This window comes from Brachyistius frenatus, unplaced genomic scaffold (assembly GCF_029030835.1).
Source record: "Brachyistius frenatus isolate BFR_SWC_R1_liver_20210118 unplaced genomic scaffold, ASM2903083v1 Contig_59, whole genome shotgun sequence".
In the NCBI taxonomy this organism is placed as follows: domain Eukaryota; kingdom Metazoa; phylum Chordata; class Actinopteri; family Embiotocidae; genus Brachyistius; species Brachyistius frenatus.
In genome coordinates this window covers 2121295-2136345 of record NW_027210658.1, presented here as the reverse complement: position 1 = coordinate 2136345, position 15051 = coordinate 2121295, and the positions used below count along the sequence as shown (strand labels likewise).

General features: G+C 45.4%; 1 protein-coding gene across 1 annotated transcript; it reads right to left on the bottom strand.

The window, feature by feature from the left end:
• Positions 1 to 179: 179 nt before the first annotated feature.
• On the bottom strand, positions 180 to 13220 carry znf292b (zinc finger protein 292b). Its single transcript, XM_069705848.1, has 8 exons — positions 13056 to 13220; positions 11186 to 11340; positions 10815 to 10893; positions 10378 to 10513; positions 10006 to 10208; positions 7885 to 8021; positions 7295 to 7436; positions 180 to 7054 (listed from the first exon to the last, which is right to left on the bottom strand). Exons 1-8 carry the CDS (start codon positions 13218 to 13220, stop codon positions 584 to 586), a joined length of 7488 nt encoding a protein of 2495 aa, XP_069561949.1. The 3' UTR covers positions 180 to 583.
• Positions 13221 to 15051: the final 1831 nt, after the last annotated feature.

The following is a 15051-nucleotide window of genomic DNA, read 5'->3' as shown; positions in this document are numbered from 1 at the left end:
TCTGACACGTTGGACCTTTAAAAACACAGCAGGGAACATTGAACAACGTAATTACAAAATACTGATGCGCTTTTAATTTGAGTTCATTTGTTTTTAACAGTTTAAATAAATGTCAGAAAATCATTTCCATCTCCGTGTTCATGCAGCGGCTCCAGAACAAAGTGGTACCTTCACCTCAGTGGTTGTAAAAATAACAGTTTAATAGTAAGACTGCTGGTGGCAGTGGGTGATTTCAAACTATTTACACCACACACAATGATCAACAGCTGCAAATCACAAACACAACAGAACAATCAGTTTCGTAGTCCGTTAGTGTCCAAGTCCCACGGGGATAATTAAGACACCAGAAGCTGATGTCGGATTTTATCTCAAAGCAAAATGTTTTTGAATTTATAGTCCGTAAATAAAAACGTGCTTTACATTGTTCTATAAAAAAAGACAAAACGTGTACACATATCACCCAATAACTCAGAACCACTTCCTTTTAATAACCAGGTGTATAAAAAAACTTCATGTGGGGAACCAGTCTGGAGCAGATTCAACTCATTCAAGTCCTGAGATTCTGCTTTTAAAAAAACACCAGTTACTCATATTTATCCAACAGCACTGCAGGCTGCATGTCCTGCAGCTGTTTCAACATAAGGTTGGTGACCCCTGAAAAGGCCGCGTCGAGGTTTATTCGAACCTTACTAAGTGACCTGACATTCTGAGGGTTGCTGAACCTGACGCAGGTGTGTTTGGTGTTCAGGCCGGACGAGCTCCTCCATGTTTCTGCCACAGTGACCTTCCTCATCAAGGAGTGCTCAGATTTATTCGATTGTTCCAGGAACTTTAAGAAGGACATTTCGAATCCCATTGGTTTAAAGGAGGCCAGTGGGGCGCTCTGCTCGGTCCTGTCCTCCAGCACCACGGCGGGGCCTGACGAGTCCGACTCGTCGTCCCTGCTGTCGACCACGTCAGTCTTGGTCGTGCGTGGAATTTTCTTGCGTGTTACTATTTTTCCGACAAGTTTTCGTGGACGTCCTCGTTTGCGTTTCAGCACCACGGAGCCGTCGGAGCTTTCATCATTTGATAGTTTGCTGTCGAACAGTGTGGCGGGGATCCCTGCTGAGGTCCTCCTGCGCAGGACGGGCCTGGAGTAGCCGTACTCCCCTCCATCCTGGCCGGGGTCGGCCGTCATCTCGCTGTCAGACAGGTCCGACGTGTTGTCGGACTTGGAGTCGTCGCTCCTGATGGAACGACTCTTCTGCTTGGGGAACTTTTTGCAGAATATGAAGCGGCTCCTTTGCTGTTCCAGGTACTTCTCCGACAGTCCGTGTCCCACGTAATGTTTCAGTAAGCTCCGCTCTGACTTCATGACCGACTCGCAGCCCTTGATCATGCAGGGGTATTGTAGTGGGAACTTCTTGGTGCACATTGCAGATGCCTCAACTTTAGATTTCAAGGACGGGTTTCCAAATTTAGCCCAGTGGCTTTTCTTGGATTTGCTGACCTTCTTTGTGTCACTCATCCTCAACAGGAACTTTTTATTGCTCTCGATGTTTTCTTTGCCATTACTCGTTTTAGTAATCTGGTAATGCAGAGCCTTTGAGTTCTGTTTCGCCCCGTCTTCTTTTATCTGTTGGGTTTTTAGTTTAGACTCGTACAGGTCCTGATGCTTCTTCATGAAATGTCTGAGCATGTTTGACTTTGTGGCGTAAGTTCGGTCACAACCTTCAATTTCACACTTGAAAGAACCATTTAACTGTTCGGGTTTGGACAGCTTTATATCTTTATGCTGCTGCTTGACGTGCCCGACGTACTTCCAGAAGGCAGAGAAAGATTCAGTACATCCCTGGTGGCCACAAGCAAACTTGCCGACTTTGATGCCGGACAGAAGGTTTCCGACCTTCTCCATACTGAGTTCATGTAACTGAAGGTAATGCAGAAAAAGGTTGGGCACTTCTTGAAAAACACAGCAGCAGTCTTTGACTTGGCACCTGAATTCAGACAGCTGAGGGAAGTCGGCCTCGGGCTCCTCCTCGTTGTGCTCCGTGACTTCGTCTCCTGCCTCACTCTGGTCCTGCTCCTTGTTCACCTCCAGCGCCGACAGAGCCGACTGGTGAACGGCCCGGTAGTGGAGGATCAGATTGTGCTGGATGGTGAAGGCGGCCACGCAGCCTTGATGAACGCAGCGATACGGCCGGTACGGACTCATGCAGTCACCCGAGTTGGACTTCTTCTCTGGGGTCTTCTTGGAAACGTCGATACTCGGCTGAAGTACCACCTGCCTGTTCCCAGCAGGATGTTTGTTCAGAGATGGAGAAGTGGCAGACAGAGGCTGGGAGAGAGGAGCCGACACTAAATGCTGTCCCAGTGCATGCTGAGCAGGAACACCGGGCAGGTTCCTGTGCTGCTCTGCTGCCATCCCTGCTGGTCCAGACTGAAAACCCGCTGTGGAGGTCTGGACCTGCACAGGAGGAGTCACCGCTTTGTTGTGCATGGGAGGGGCTGCTAAGTTGTGAACGGACTGGTAGTGGGTGCGAAGGTTGGAGTTACGGGTGTACGACTTACTACATTTCTGACACTTGAAAGGAGCATACTGGCCGAACCTTTTTTTGACCGCATTGACCATCTCCACATTGTAGTTGTGAGTTTTGGAGAGGTGTCTCCAAAGTGCGTCGCTGGACTTGGAGCTGAATGTGCAGTTCTCTTTCTCGCAGGCAAACGGCTTGATCAAGATTGAAGTCAGAGAGCTGAGAGACTCGATGTTTGGAGATCCCGTGTGGCTGTTGGTCAGAGTGCTGTTTGACCTCATGGAAGCTGACATCTGATCAGATATTTCTCTGAGCAAGTCGAGACGTTCAAAAGCACTTTGAATTTCTGTCATACACTGCTGCTGGCTGGCTGATAACTGAGCGGGTTCAGGATCTGGATCACTGAACACAGTAACCGGGCTCAGCACCTCCTGCTCTGGCGTTGCGCTCTCCCTGAAACAAGTGAAGCTCTGTCTGTTTAGGAGTCCTTCAATTTCAAAAGACGGTTCTGGGACAATTACTGAATTTTCTTGAAGGACTTTTCCTTGACTAGCTGACTCACTCTTCGCATCACAAGACAATTGAAAAGCGAAATTACTGGCAGGACTACAGGTTGGGCCGAAGGACATGGGACTGGGAACCTGGTCGGTGTTAGCAGAATGACAAATGCTGTTCCTGCGTTGAAAGTCGCCGGCTAAAATCTGCTCACGCAATCTCTTTTTAACGTCTTGCTCGGTGGTGTTTCTTTGCATCTCGGCCCACTGGCCACTTGTTGCCGGACTGAGCTGACAATCAGGTGACAGCCTTTGTGTCACTGGGTTTGAATCTGTATCTGGTGTCTGAATGGTGGCCTCGGAGTGATACCCTTCGCTGAGGATGTCCCCTGGAGGTAGGTGGTTTGACACAGCGCTGCCTGGAACGACGGACGAAGGAGTTTCCGTGAGGATTTGGGAAAGAAGCGGGTTGGGGAATTCACCTGCAGCAAATGTATTAATGCCCGGCCGAGGATAGTGAGATGTACTATACGAGTTCCCTTCTCGCTTCGGCTGGACGTTTTCTGTGTGCTGTATTACCGAGCTGCCCGGGAAACGCTCAGCAGCTCCGTAGGGAACACAAGGGTTCTGAAACAACGACTGGTGGGCGGCTGTGTGCACGAAGAGATCAGACAAGTTGGACTCGGTCATAATTTGTTTGAGAATATCATCATTAGACTTACTGGTCCCGTATGGTAGCAGGTTATCTTGTGGATAATGAGGGGCGCAGTAACCTTTAGCAGCTGCAGAAGCGCTCGACACCGAATGAGGAGGCTTCTCCTGATACACGGCGGCCGAGTGATACGACAGCTCTGGCTCAGAGGTGTTCACCGTCTGCTCTGAATTGAGAAGATCAAGAAATGAACTCGGCAAGTCCGTGTTCAGCTCGGACTCTTCGTACGGTTTGCAGATTGTACGCTTGGACAAGTGGCCTCCGAGGGATTTAGGACTGTTAAACTCTCTGAAACATCTGCGACAAACAAATTTGCCATCCTTGATGATCGCTGGCCATTTAGTCCTTCTTTTTCTGGCTTGTTTTTGCATCTCCAGGTTGTCCTCGGAGATGACGGAGCCGTCGTGAGGGTGGACGTTACTGCTTTTGGGGTTCACACTGTCTGCAGAGGGAAGATTACACTGCACATGATTCTGCATTGTCTGTGTCTTTTCTGGCATCTTGGAAGTGGAGACTAAACTGTTTTGCATCTGTGATATATACGGTGGAAGAGCTTCTACTTGATGTGGCGCTTCCTTCGCACCACTAGTATATGAGGGAAGAACTGGCTGAGGCCTACTGTCCATATGTGACGGCTGCAGTGACTCTGCTGGTCTGTTCATCACCGAGCTCATCATAGAGCACGATGGGACGCCGAGTGGCAGAGCAGCACCGGCAGAGTCCACTTGTGGCATCACCGGCAAGTTAGAAGGATAAACTTGGGAAGAACCACAGTTATGAATTTGTTCACCTCCAGCGACCGAGTGCCAGTTTTGATTGGTTGAAACCTGGGACTGTGCTGGTACTGGACTTCTATCACTTCCTAACTGAGAAAGAACGATGGGATTCAGAACGTTTTCCATCAGTAGAGAACCGTTGTGGTGGTGGGCAGATGAGGAAAGCGAATGTAGGGCAGCGTAGTTGGTGCTCGTACCCGTGTTAGTGTAAGGAGGGGACTGGATGACATTCTGCCTGTGAACTCCGTGAACCGGTCCTCTGTTGGCCTGCTGGTTCTGAAGCAAGGACATGGGGCCGAGATGCCCGACAGACGGGCTCGGCGCCGGAGCGTACGTTATCTTGATTTTAGTCCGAGCGACTTTCCATTGCTCGTAGAACTCTGCATGAACTGCTTTCATGTGCTTGGTCACACTTCTGTAGGAGCTGTAGTGCCTTGTGCACGTTTCCAGTGCACAGTGAAAGCGCTCCCTCAGTGGGGGAGGGGGGCCGGTGCTGAGGGGGGACGTTACGGAGTTCTCGGGCCGGTTCCCAGTTAGCTGCTGAGGGTTTACTAGCGGTGACAGTGACTGGGACATTGCTGGCTCTATAGAGTTCTGTGGCAGCGGTGCAGCTAACAGGTTACTACCACACATTGGCTCTTGCTTTACTGGCAGAGATAAGTTGTAACCAATGGTTTCAGTACTGAGATTACTGGGGAACATTTGCGGCTGGCTGTGTAAGACGTTACCTAAACCTGCTTCAAATGGAGGTACCAGTTGATTCTGATGAGGCGGTCTCATGTAATTAAAAGAATGAGCACCTGAATCCTCTCTGTCCCTGTTAGGTTCAGAAAAGTGGGAATGCACCGACTGGATGACTGAATTATTTAAACTCTGCGCCTGATGAGAGGAAAAAGTCGTTTGCGGTTCGTGTTTGACTCCGTATTGCCCGAAGGCCTCCACGGGTTCTTGAGAAGATCTCAGCGAACTGTCGACAAACACCGGCGGCCGGTCATCCTCCGGATTAACAGCACTTTCAGTGTTCCAGTTCTCCTGGGAATCCTCCTGTTTAGGGGTCAACTGACCGGAAAGCATTTGTTCGATGAGTGAGGGGCCGGGTTGCATATTTTGTGAAGTGTGTTCAGACGATGAACTTTCCTCCTCTTGAGCTTCATGCTTCTTCTGGTGCAAATCCAGCTGCTGCTGTGAATGGAAAACATTCCCACAGTCCACTGCTCTACACGTGAAGGTTTTATAATGCTGTGCCTCGTGTTCGTACAGTTTGAAGGCCTCGCTGAAAATTTTCCCACAATTTGCAAACATGCACCGGGCCTTAAAAAACGAATGTGATCTCCTGTGCATGAGGAGCTCAGTGTTGGACAGGAAGCTTGCCTTGCAGTTGAGCTGGATGCAGATGTACGGCTTCACACCACAGTGGACCTGCAAGTGATCATTGAGGTGAGTGACGCTAACAAAGTGGCGGCGGCAGTACTGACAAACAACCTTTTTGCTCTGCATTTCCAGGAAAGTCTTTGCCTCCTCGTTGTCTCCGTGAGCTCTCACATGTGCAATGAGATTCTTGAAAAATTTGAAACTCCTCTTGCACTTTCCAACAGGACACACATTGTCGTCACTGCTCTCACTGTTGCACCTCGCCACTCTGGCCTGAATGTTGGGAGTCAACGCCCTGTTCTGCTCGGAGAAATCACCGTTTTCATGAGGTTCATTTTGTGTTTTGGCCTTTAATGCTTCAAAAACAGGAGCGGCTGTTTTCGGGTTGGACAGTTTCTTGTTTGTTTTCATCGCAGTCAGTCTTTCCTTGCACGACTGTTTCACATGTGACGTGACGTGGGGAATGAAGGAGTCTTTTGAGGTAAAGGTTTGAGCACATATTGGGCAGGTGTACACTCCGTTGCTTAGATGAGTCTGTGCATGGCGTACAATCCTGTGACCGAGGAACTCCTTGTCACATAGCACGCAGTACTGCATGTAGGCCTGCCAGTTTCTGAATCTGGCAGATATGAAACCCTTTTCCCTCAGTTTTTTCATCTCTCGGTTCTTCTGCTTCCTGTCGGTGACATCTTTAAGTTCATAAGTGCCGCTGACTAAGTGGTCCGGGGGATTATTAAAGTCCATCACACTCAGGAGGTCTTCCTCTTCCTCAGGACTCTCAGTATCATTAAGCAGGTCAATGGAGGACACTATCGACGCTTCCTCGCCCATTAATGCCAGGCACTGACGCTTGAGTGCCTTCCAGTCCCAGAACTCGGGGTCAAAGGGCCACAAGGTTTTGAACACCAGCAGGAGCTCGCAGCGCAGCGAGTTGGGAACGGGCATGTTCTGCTCCTCTAGTTTTTGGTCTGGTTCATTGTAAAGAGTTTCCACAGCGTAGTAGGAGTCCACCGTGGGCTCCAGGAGGAACTCCGTCAGCTGACAGGCCCGCTTCACTTCCAGGTCCGTGGGAAGCAAACAAGAAATAGTTTTACACACAGTGGCTTTTGTGTTTCCGTCGTCGGATTCCATTCGGAGAGCCCTTATGCACATCTCGACGCACACTGGAAGGCCAACGTGGTCGATCTAAAAAACAAAAACAAACAACCTGAATCATTTAAGACTATTCATTTTTAGACAACAGTTTAAACAATGCAGGGTTATCCACTGTGTGACAAAGTGATCAACATAAGACTGCTAACTTCACATTAATGCCACCATATATACGAAACCACGTTTGAAATTAAAAAGATTCTAAATAGTGGGAAACTATGTTGGAGATTATAGGAGCACGTGCTAGTTGACGCCAGCTCGGTGTCTACTGACCTCTGACTGGATGACCTTGATGAGGAACAGAATGTGGTACACAGTTTTGGAAAGTAAAGACATCTGGCGGCATCTGTCGAGGAAGGCGTGCTCCAACGGCTCCAACCGCTTCAGCAGCTTGCTCCAAAACAGAGTGAGCTCCCTGGTTACGAGAAAGAGACAATTCATCGTCCAGACACTTCATGAACTGATGAAACCATCAGTTAATTGTACACCCAGTAGGTGTGAAGCAGCCCCACACGCCTTTTTATGAGGGGTTTCTTTTTTATAAAACGCTGTAGGGATTTTAGTTTGATAGTTTAGTTCACAGGTCCTGTTGGTGGTGCAAATGAAAACAGCAAAAGGCCTCAGAACCTATTAAGTTCTGGAGGAAACTCTCTGTGGGGGGGATGTTCCTCTCAAGGAAGTCTTTAGAACGGTTCGGTCCAAAAAAAACGCCTATAAATATGCTTTTCACGCTGAACTTAGCCGCGGGCTAAGAAAGCTTTCACAGTCCTGAAACATACATATGCATAAATATTTGATGCGTGATAAAAAAGCCTTCAGGTGGAGACTGTGAGACCACGTTCGTTGTTTTCCCGTTTTCTTACCAAGCACAGTACATGTCTCCCTGGAGAAGCTGGCGGGTCAGGAAGGCTGAGCACAAGCCGAAAGCTGCCCCGTCGTCTCCGTCTGACTCTAGGTTGCAGATCATCTCTAAAGCATCGCGGCAGTCCTCCTTTGAAAGCTGGACAGACGGACAGAGTAGTTAGTTTCACTGGAAACACCGACAAGCTCAAATCCACCTTCTCATGTTTTCAAGGAACAACATAAATGCCTCTGATCCTGACAGTCTCAGGTGTTTACAGGTGCGCTCTGCCATCTTGTGGATGAGGAAGTTATTACAGGAAAAAGTCAACAAAGTAATAAGAGGACAGGATCAGGAACACATCGGAGGTCTGCAGGAGAAAGCGCTACGCAGCTTTAGTACCCTGTTAGAGGAAAATTCACAAATCCAACAACGTAGGCACAAGACAGACAGACACAGACACACACAAACGTTTGTGTGGGTATCTATGTGAGGACATTCGCTGATAAAACTCTTTCTAACCTCAAAACAAAAACCAAATCTTAATCCTCAAACAGCCCTTTGAAGGAGAAATCTAAATATTCACATCTCAGCGGTCCTCACAAGGGTAGGTGAACATCAGTTCACTCCCAACAACTGCAAAGAAGTTTTTTTTTGTGACCTAAACACCACATGCTATCGTTTAGTATCGGCCGAGTGTTTCTTCAGAGCAAATGACAAATCAACCTTTAACTTGAAGGACCGAGGCAGATAAATCAGCTAAAATGTCAGTGGGGAGTTAATATGTAATACTGTCCGCTCAGAAGTCTCATGAAACAGATAACTAGATTACAATATGTATTATAATATAATCACGACATGATTCCGCCAAAATAATGCAAAGCTGTTAGATGTGATCACATCCATTATGCAAAAGTGGCACAACGCCCAGTTCATCTTTGTGCATTTTTATCACATGCAAATGCAGGTTTATATATACAGTGAACCCTCGCTATAACGCGGTTCACCTTTCACGGTCTCGCTGCTTCACGGATTTGCATCGTGCATTGAAATCACATTACGACTATACGTAACGTAGATATATTTAATGTCCAGTTCTATCTATTTCAATTGTAAAATAAAGGTTACTACTTCACGGATTTCGCCTATCACGGTTTCTATTTGGAACGTAACCCCCGCGAAAAACGAGGGTTCACTGTATTCAGTCCCTCCAGGACTTCAGAGGTTTTTTGTGTGATTGTTGCAATCAAAAAAAATGTTTTCACTAAAATGTTGATGTAATTTGTGGAGATTTAAGTCAGTTTTTTTGCTTAAAATTGTAGGAATTAGAATAAAAAATGCAAGTTGAGAAATTATTTTTTAATTTTTTTAAAGCACCGCCTGATAAAGGAATAAATCTGTAATCACTTCCTGTGATAATAATCATGCTGCACATCACAGAAATATTTTAGTTCTAATCTTTTTTATTTATTTATTGAACTTAAGAGAAACATGAGGCTCAAAGCTCCTAAAAGCTCCTAAAAGCTGCATATGTTTCCAGAACAGACCGTCTGTGACTGGAATATAGAAACAAGGACTACATCAGCTGTCAAAATAAGAGCTTTAGATGCTGTTTAATTCATGTTCATTCAACACATAGACCTGCTGGATGAAACGAACAAAGACACGTCTGTAGACGTGTGGATAAAACTAATTTAACATACAGTAATATGGAATCACTTCCTTTGATAAGAAAAATTTAATTTGGAAAGCTATATTGTGAAAGCCAACTTTTTCTGCAAACCCCACAACTTCCGTTTTTTCCCGTTGTTCCAAGTCCCCTCTGATGCTCAGAGTTTGTTTTGGTAATGAGATGAGAGGAAGCAGAGTCGCGCTGATTGTAGATGAGGAGTTATAAATGTTAATAAAGCGAGTTTTGTTTGTAAAGATCTACTTTATGTTGTTAATATTTTCAGCACAGATTGTGATTACGAATTTCTTTTTGGAAAAATCGCAGCAATTAAAAAAAATAAAAATAAATTGCAAGCTCATCAAAAAATAAATAAATATACACACACACACACACACACACACACACACACACACACACACACACACACACACACACACACACTAATATCGTGAACCATGCAGCTCTACTGACCTCCTCCATGAGCTGCTCTTGTTCTGAGGTAGTGCAGAGACACACGAGGTACATCTGCTTGAACGTTCCCTTCCCGTGGAAGGCGGGACACTCGGAGCAGGTCTTGGCCAGCAGAGCAGCCTTCCCCAGCTGCTTCACCTTCATCAGCTGCTTCACCCTCATCTCCAGCAGGACCGGCCCCTCCCGCACCAGGAATTCCTCCACTAGAACCAGAGGCAGCATGTTTTAGCACCCGTGTTATAGTGCTTCTTACATTCTTTGCAACACGAGCACAAGCGTCACTTCAGGAAACGTAAACAATGGAAACAGCAGACATTTTGGCAGATCTTTAAGGTTTAGACTGATACTCCATACTAGTGTAGGAACCCTCACCCTGTTCTGTCTGTAGATCCTCACTGGACAGAAGGCCTTGCAGGATGCTGTTGGTCCAAACACCATCATACTGGCCCAAAGCAGCCAGCCCAGACAGCTGGGCGATCCCATTCTCCCGAAGCTCGCTGTGAGCAAACTGAACATGACAGGAAAACTCCATCAGTTCAAGTCACAACGCAGATGTGTGTGATGATCAGAAGTTTGAGTCTATTTAGTAAGAACTTTGGTGGGATTGAAGTGCATGTGAAAAGCAAGATTATGGAGATTTACTTAGTCAAACTGAGGGCCATGATTCATGCGTGTGATGGAGGAAAGCCAGTTTCCAGTCATAGCTCCTCACTTACAAACTGTTTCAGCTACCACTTCGAAAGCTCAGATATTTTTACTCTAATATTTAAAAGGAAATCAATGTAATGTCTCAATATAATCATCTTTACCTGCACGGATGACGTAAACTCTTTCCATAAACCCTCGGGAACGTTCTCCTTCAGAGACAGCAAAAGTTCCAGAAAGCTCCTGCAGAATAAGCAGCAAACCACCGACATCAGCAGACTTACTGACCTTCACCCCCCCCCCCCCCCCCCCCCCCCCCCCCCCCCCCCCCCCCCCCCCCCCCCCCCCCCCCCCCCCCCCCCCCCCCCCCCCCCCCCCCCCCCCCCCCCCAACAAACACCCCTGCTGCTGAGTGAAAACACTCTACAGGAACACCGTCACTTCACTTTGGAGCAGAGCATTCAGCAGGATACTTATGTGTTATGTAGGTAAACGATGTAGATTATGTACGGTTAATCATGTCTGATTGTACTTACAGTGAGAGCTTCTCCACGACCAAAGGGACGTTTTCACACTGCAGGGAGAGGGATGGAGAAGCCTGAGCATAACTCAGCAGGGCGACGATGTACACTTGCACCAGCGGCAACGGCTCCTCCTCTACCCTCCAACGGCCTGCATACTCCAACAGTGTCTGCAGGGGGAAGAAACTCATTCATTTACTTATCAATAATCTAAACATACACACACACACACACACACACACACATATATATATATATACACACACACACACACACATATATATATATATATATCTTAGTTGGTACCTTTAACAGCTCACTGAAATAAGGTACATTCGTCCTCAAAAGTGATGAAATTCAAATCAGTGGTTTTATGTAAACCTGCAGCCTTTAATCTGTCAGAGAACAAAGATCGATTATTGTTTCTTCTACAGAGATTATTTTAAAATGTCTTTGTTTGTTGGAACCTCCAGAAAAAGAAAATTCAAACTAAGTGTTTTCTTGAATTCTTCTCTAACATGTGTTGTAAGTGTTGTTAAAGTTCTGTTTTCTGCGTCTGACACAGGAAGCCTTCAATCTGTGCAGCTCAATGAAATCTGAAGACTATCCAGGAACTCTGCAGCCAAACGTGCTGCCCCGTGTCACAAAGCTCCGTCTCAGTCTCAGGTCCTCCAACGGGATCAGAACCAAACACACAGCTGAAAGCAGCCAGAACAGATCAGAACCAAACACACAGCTGAAAGCAGCCAGAATGGATCAGAACCAAACAATGGACTGTTCTGAAGTGTCCTTCTGTGAATCCTGATCTGAAGTGTCCTCGGGCAGTTTGTTCTGGATGAATGAACCCAATTACCTGCTGACAAGAAGTTTCACAGAGACAGGAAGTCTAACTGAGAGACACGCGTCATGTTTGCACTGATTGAAGGTTGTAAAACTAAATATTGAAAAAAACCTAAAAGATTTCAAGTCAAAAATAAAAACATCTGCAACCTACTCAACCTGTACAACATGTTAAACAAGAATCAGACATTTGTGTGGCTGGCATCTGATCAATTTTCTGCGGTATTTCTACAATAAGGTGCTTTTCATCCATCCCTGTATGTCACTGGTGTGTCTGAAGCCCTCCACATGACCCCACTGCTTCCTTTAAGTTTTCTGAATACATAGTTTGTTGCCTCGTTGCCTCCCTCTGTGCATTGCAGACAGATGGGCATATTTCTTTTTTACACCCCCAAAAAGGGCATGACACTTAGAAATGAGCAATATTCATCCACTTCGGACACACCAAGGATCCGTCGCGGGGAAAATCTCGCGAGGTTTCTGCTCTCCCGTGCAAGTATGATCCATTTCGCTGCATTCTAACACCTATATTGATCAGTGAACTCACTCCAACCACAAGAACAACACAAGGCCTGATCAATTCGTTTTCTTGCGCGCGACACTAACCCTACAGATTTCAGGGAAATCATCCTCCCGTGCACGCGCATGCAGCCAAACATAAAGCAGCTAACGCTGGGCTAACTGGCAGGCTGATACTACTACCACGAAATAAAGAGGTTGTTGTTGTTGTGACGGGACTGGTCTCCTACAGACAATCAGCTACATGTCTGGAAGACTTTTCACGATAATAACATGACGGTTGATTACCTCCCTCAGCTAGCTGCTTCTACTAAAGGCAGGTTATTCATGCGTCCTGCTTCACTTTTTACCTTTGTATTTCTATACATCTTTACTGGGTACAACGCAACAACACCACCACCTGAATCCATTGAAGCACAGCTCGGCAGTGAAAGCAGACCTTCCTCTGAATTATCGAGGACGGAGCGCTTTCTTCAATGCTAGCTGGTTAGCCTGTTTGCTACATATATTAAGGCATATAACTCACCCTACAGAAGTCCTGGCAGTAGTCGGAGGATGATTGGACCGGCGAGCCGCCGCTCTCTCTCACCACCACTTCATGCAGTCCTCGCAGCCGCTGTCTGAGTTCTTCAATCGTTTCACTGATACCGTCCGCAGGACTACGGTCCTGCTCGGCCTCCTCGTCCGCCATCTTCACACACAGCTCCAGCGCGTACCACGCTACGTAATTACGTACGCGTAGTGACGCGAGTTTACGTTATAGTGCAAATGTTGACGTGATTTTTTTTTTTTTAAGAAAGACAAAATAAAAAGAGAGAAAAAAACAGAACAAGAGAAATAAATAAACAAAACAAATGATTGAATTCAATCAGCGGTAGTGGAAATTCTTTTGAGTCGATCATTAATAACCAGAACAGTTATCATTGTGTTGAAAATCAAGAGACAGGATTTTTTTTTTTTTAAGAAATCAAACAGCAACAAAGTCATTAAGTAAACATACATCGTTCACATAAGAGATAAAGATTAATTCCTTTTTTTTTTTAGTTTTTATATTAATTTTTTTCCATATTTTTCAGCAACTTAAAATAGTTGGCAAAAAACTTTAAGTTTGTAGATATGCAGATAATATTCAACAACAATAATCACATGATTAACAGTATATAAAACGTTTGCATTATATTGTCATTGTGTGCAAATAAAGGTATGTTATCCATTTTTATGGACAGCCAATATTGAACCAAAACAAATTTGTGAATGAATATTTAATAGATGATCAATGGTTTCACCACCTGAAGAACAAAACTTTTAAAGGATCCACCCGAAATTAAATAATCTGTGTAGGAAAGCACTGACACGGTATGCTGCTGATGGGTTTCTTTGATTTACGGAACAATGTGATATGATAGATTAAAAAAAACAAATCAATTGTCTTAATTTTACTTGAGTTGAAGTCATTGAGTTGTTTTCTTGTTTGTTTAAAAAACAACTAATTGTTCATGAACATGATATCTCAGCAATGCATGGAAGGAATTTCTTTAAATGCAACATAATCGTTCACTTGGCATCAAGAATGAACGATTTATAGTTGAAAGGTCAAAGGTCAAAATCCTTCGGGTATTCTCAGGAGGCAAAGATTGACGTTTAAAGGAATTTTGGTATTGAACATCAATGACAATTTTATTTAATGACATTCTTCCAAAACATTTAAATCTTTGGACTTACTGAATTAAGATGGAAATATATGGTTGATGGGCACTAAATGTGGTGTTGAAGACTTGGGCTCCCCCTAAAACCTAAAAGAAAATAATCCCCTCAATCTTTTATCACCTAAGGAGATGGGGAAATGCTTAGGGTGAAATAACTGTCCATCATGTGTGTGTGTGTGGGCGGGTGAACTTGGAACAATTCCATTTATGTTTGATTGGGGATTTTGTTGTGCAACTTCATAACTAGGTATAATGAAAAGTAAATTATTTGTGGAGAAAATAAAAACTGAAAAATGGTTTTAATATAAAAATCACAACCTGAAATGTCTGTGGAATGAGAGAATGGACCAAACTGAAACAAGTGTTGAATAAGATAAAATATATTAAATACAAATTTTTATTTCTACAGGAATCCTATTTGACTGTGTTAGACAAATTAATCATGAGGCTTGGTTCAAAATCAAACACATCGGACATTTTATTCTTGCAAGAAGGAGCAACTACATGCACCCTCAAAGAGAGGTGTCCAGCATTGCTCCCCCCAGCAGTTCTCTAGCATGGCTCTTTAGCAGTCCTCCAGCATGGCTTTCCAGCAGTCCTTCTTCAGCAGTCCTTCCAGCAGGGCTCGCCCCAGCCGGGCTCCTCATCTTCCGGTCTCCCCCTCTTCAGCAGGGTTCGCCCCAGCCGGGCTCTCCCCAGCCTGGCTTCCCCAGCAGTCCTTGTCTCCCCTCCAAGAGAGGTGTCCAGGAAAGAAAAGAGCCTTCCCTCCTCTGTAGGTCAGCTTTTATACAGTGGGACAAAACAGTAGACCATCAC

Excerpts from the sequence above, each read along its gene's own strand:
- znf292b (XM_069705848.1), bottom strand. The coding sequence starts at position 13,220 with ATGGCGGACGAGGAGGCCGAGCAGGACCGTAGTCCTGCGGACGGTATC. Across the intron at positions 10,514-10,814 it reads AGTTTACGTCATCCGTGCAG|TTTGCTCACAGCGAGCTTCG; the intron begins GTAAAGATGATT and ends TGTCATGTTCAG. Across the intron at positions 10,209-10,377 it reads GGATCTACAGACAGAACAGG|TGGAGGAATTCCTGGTGCGG; the intron begins GTGAGGGTTCCT and ends CTCTGGTTCTAG.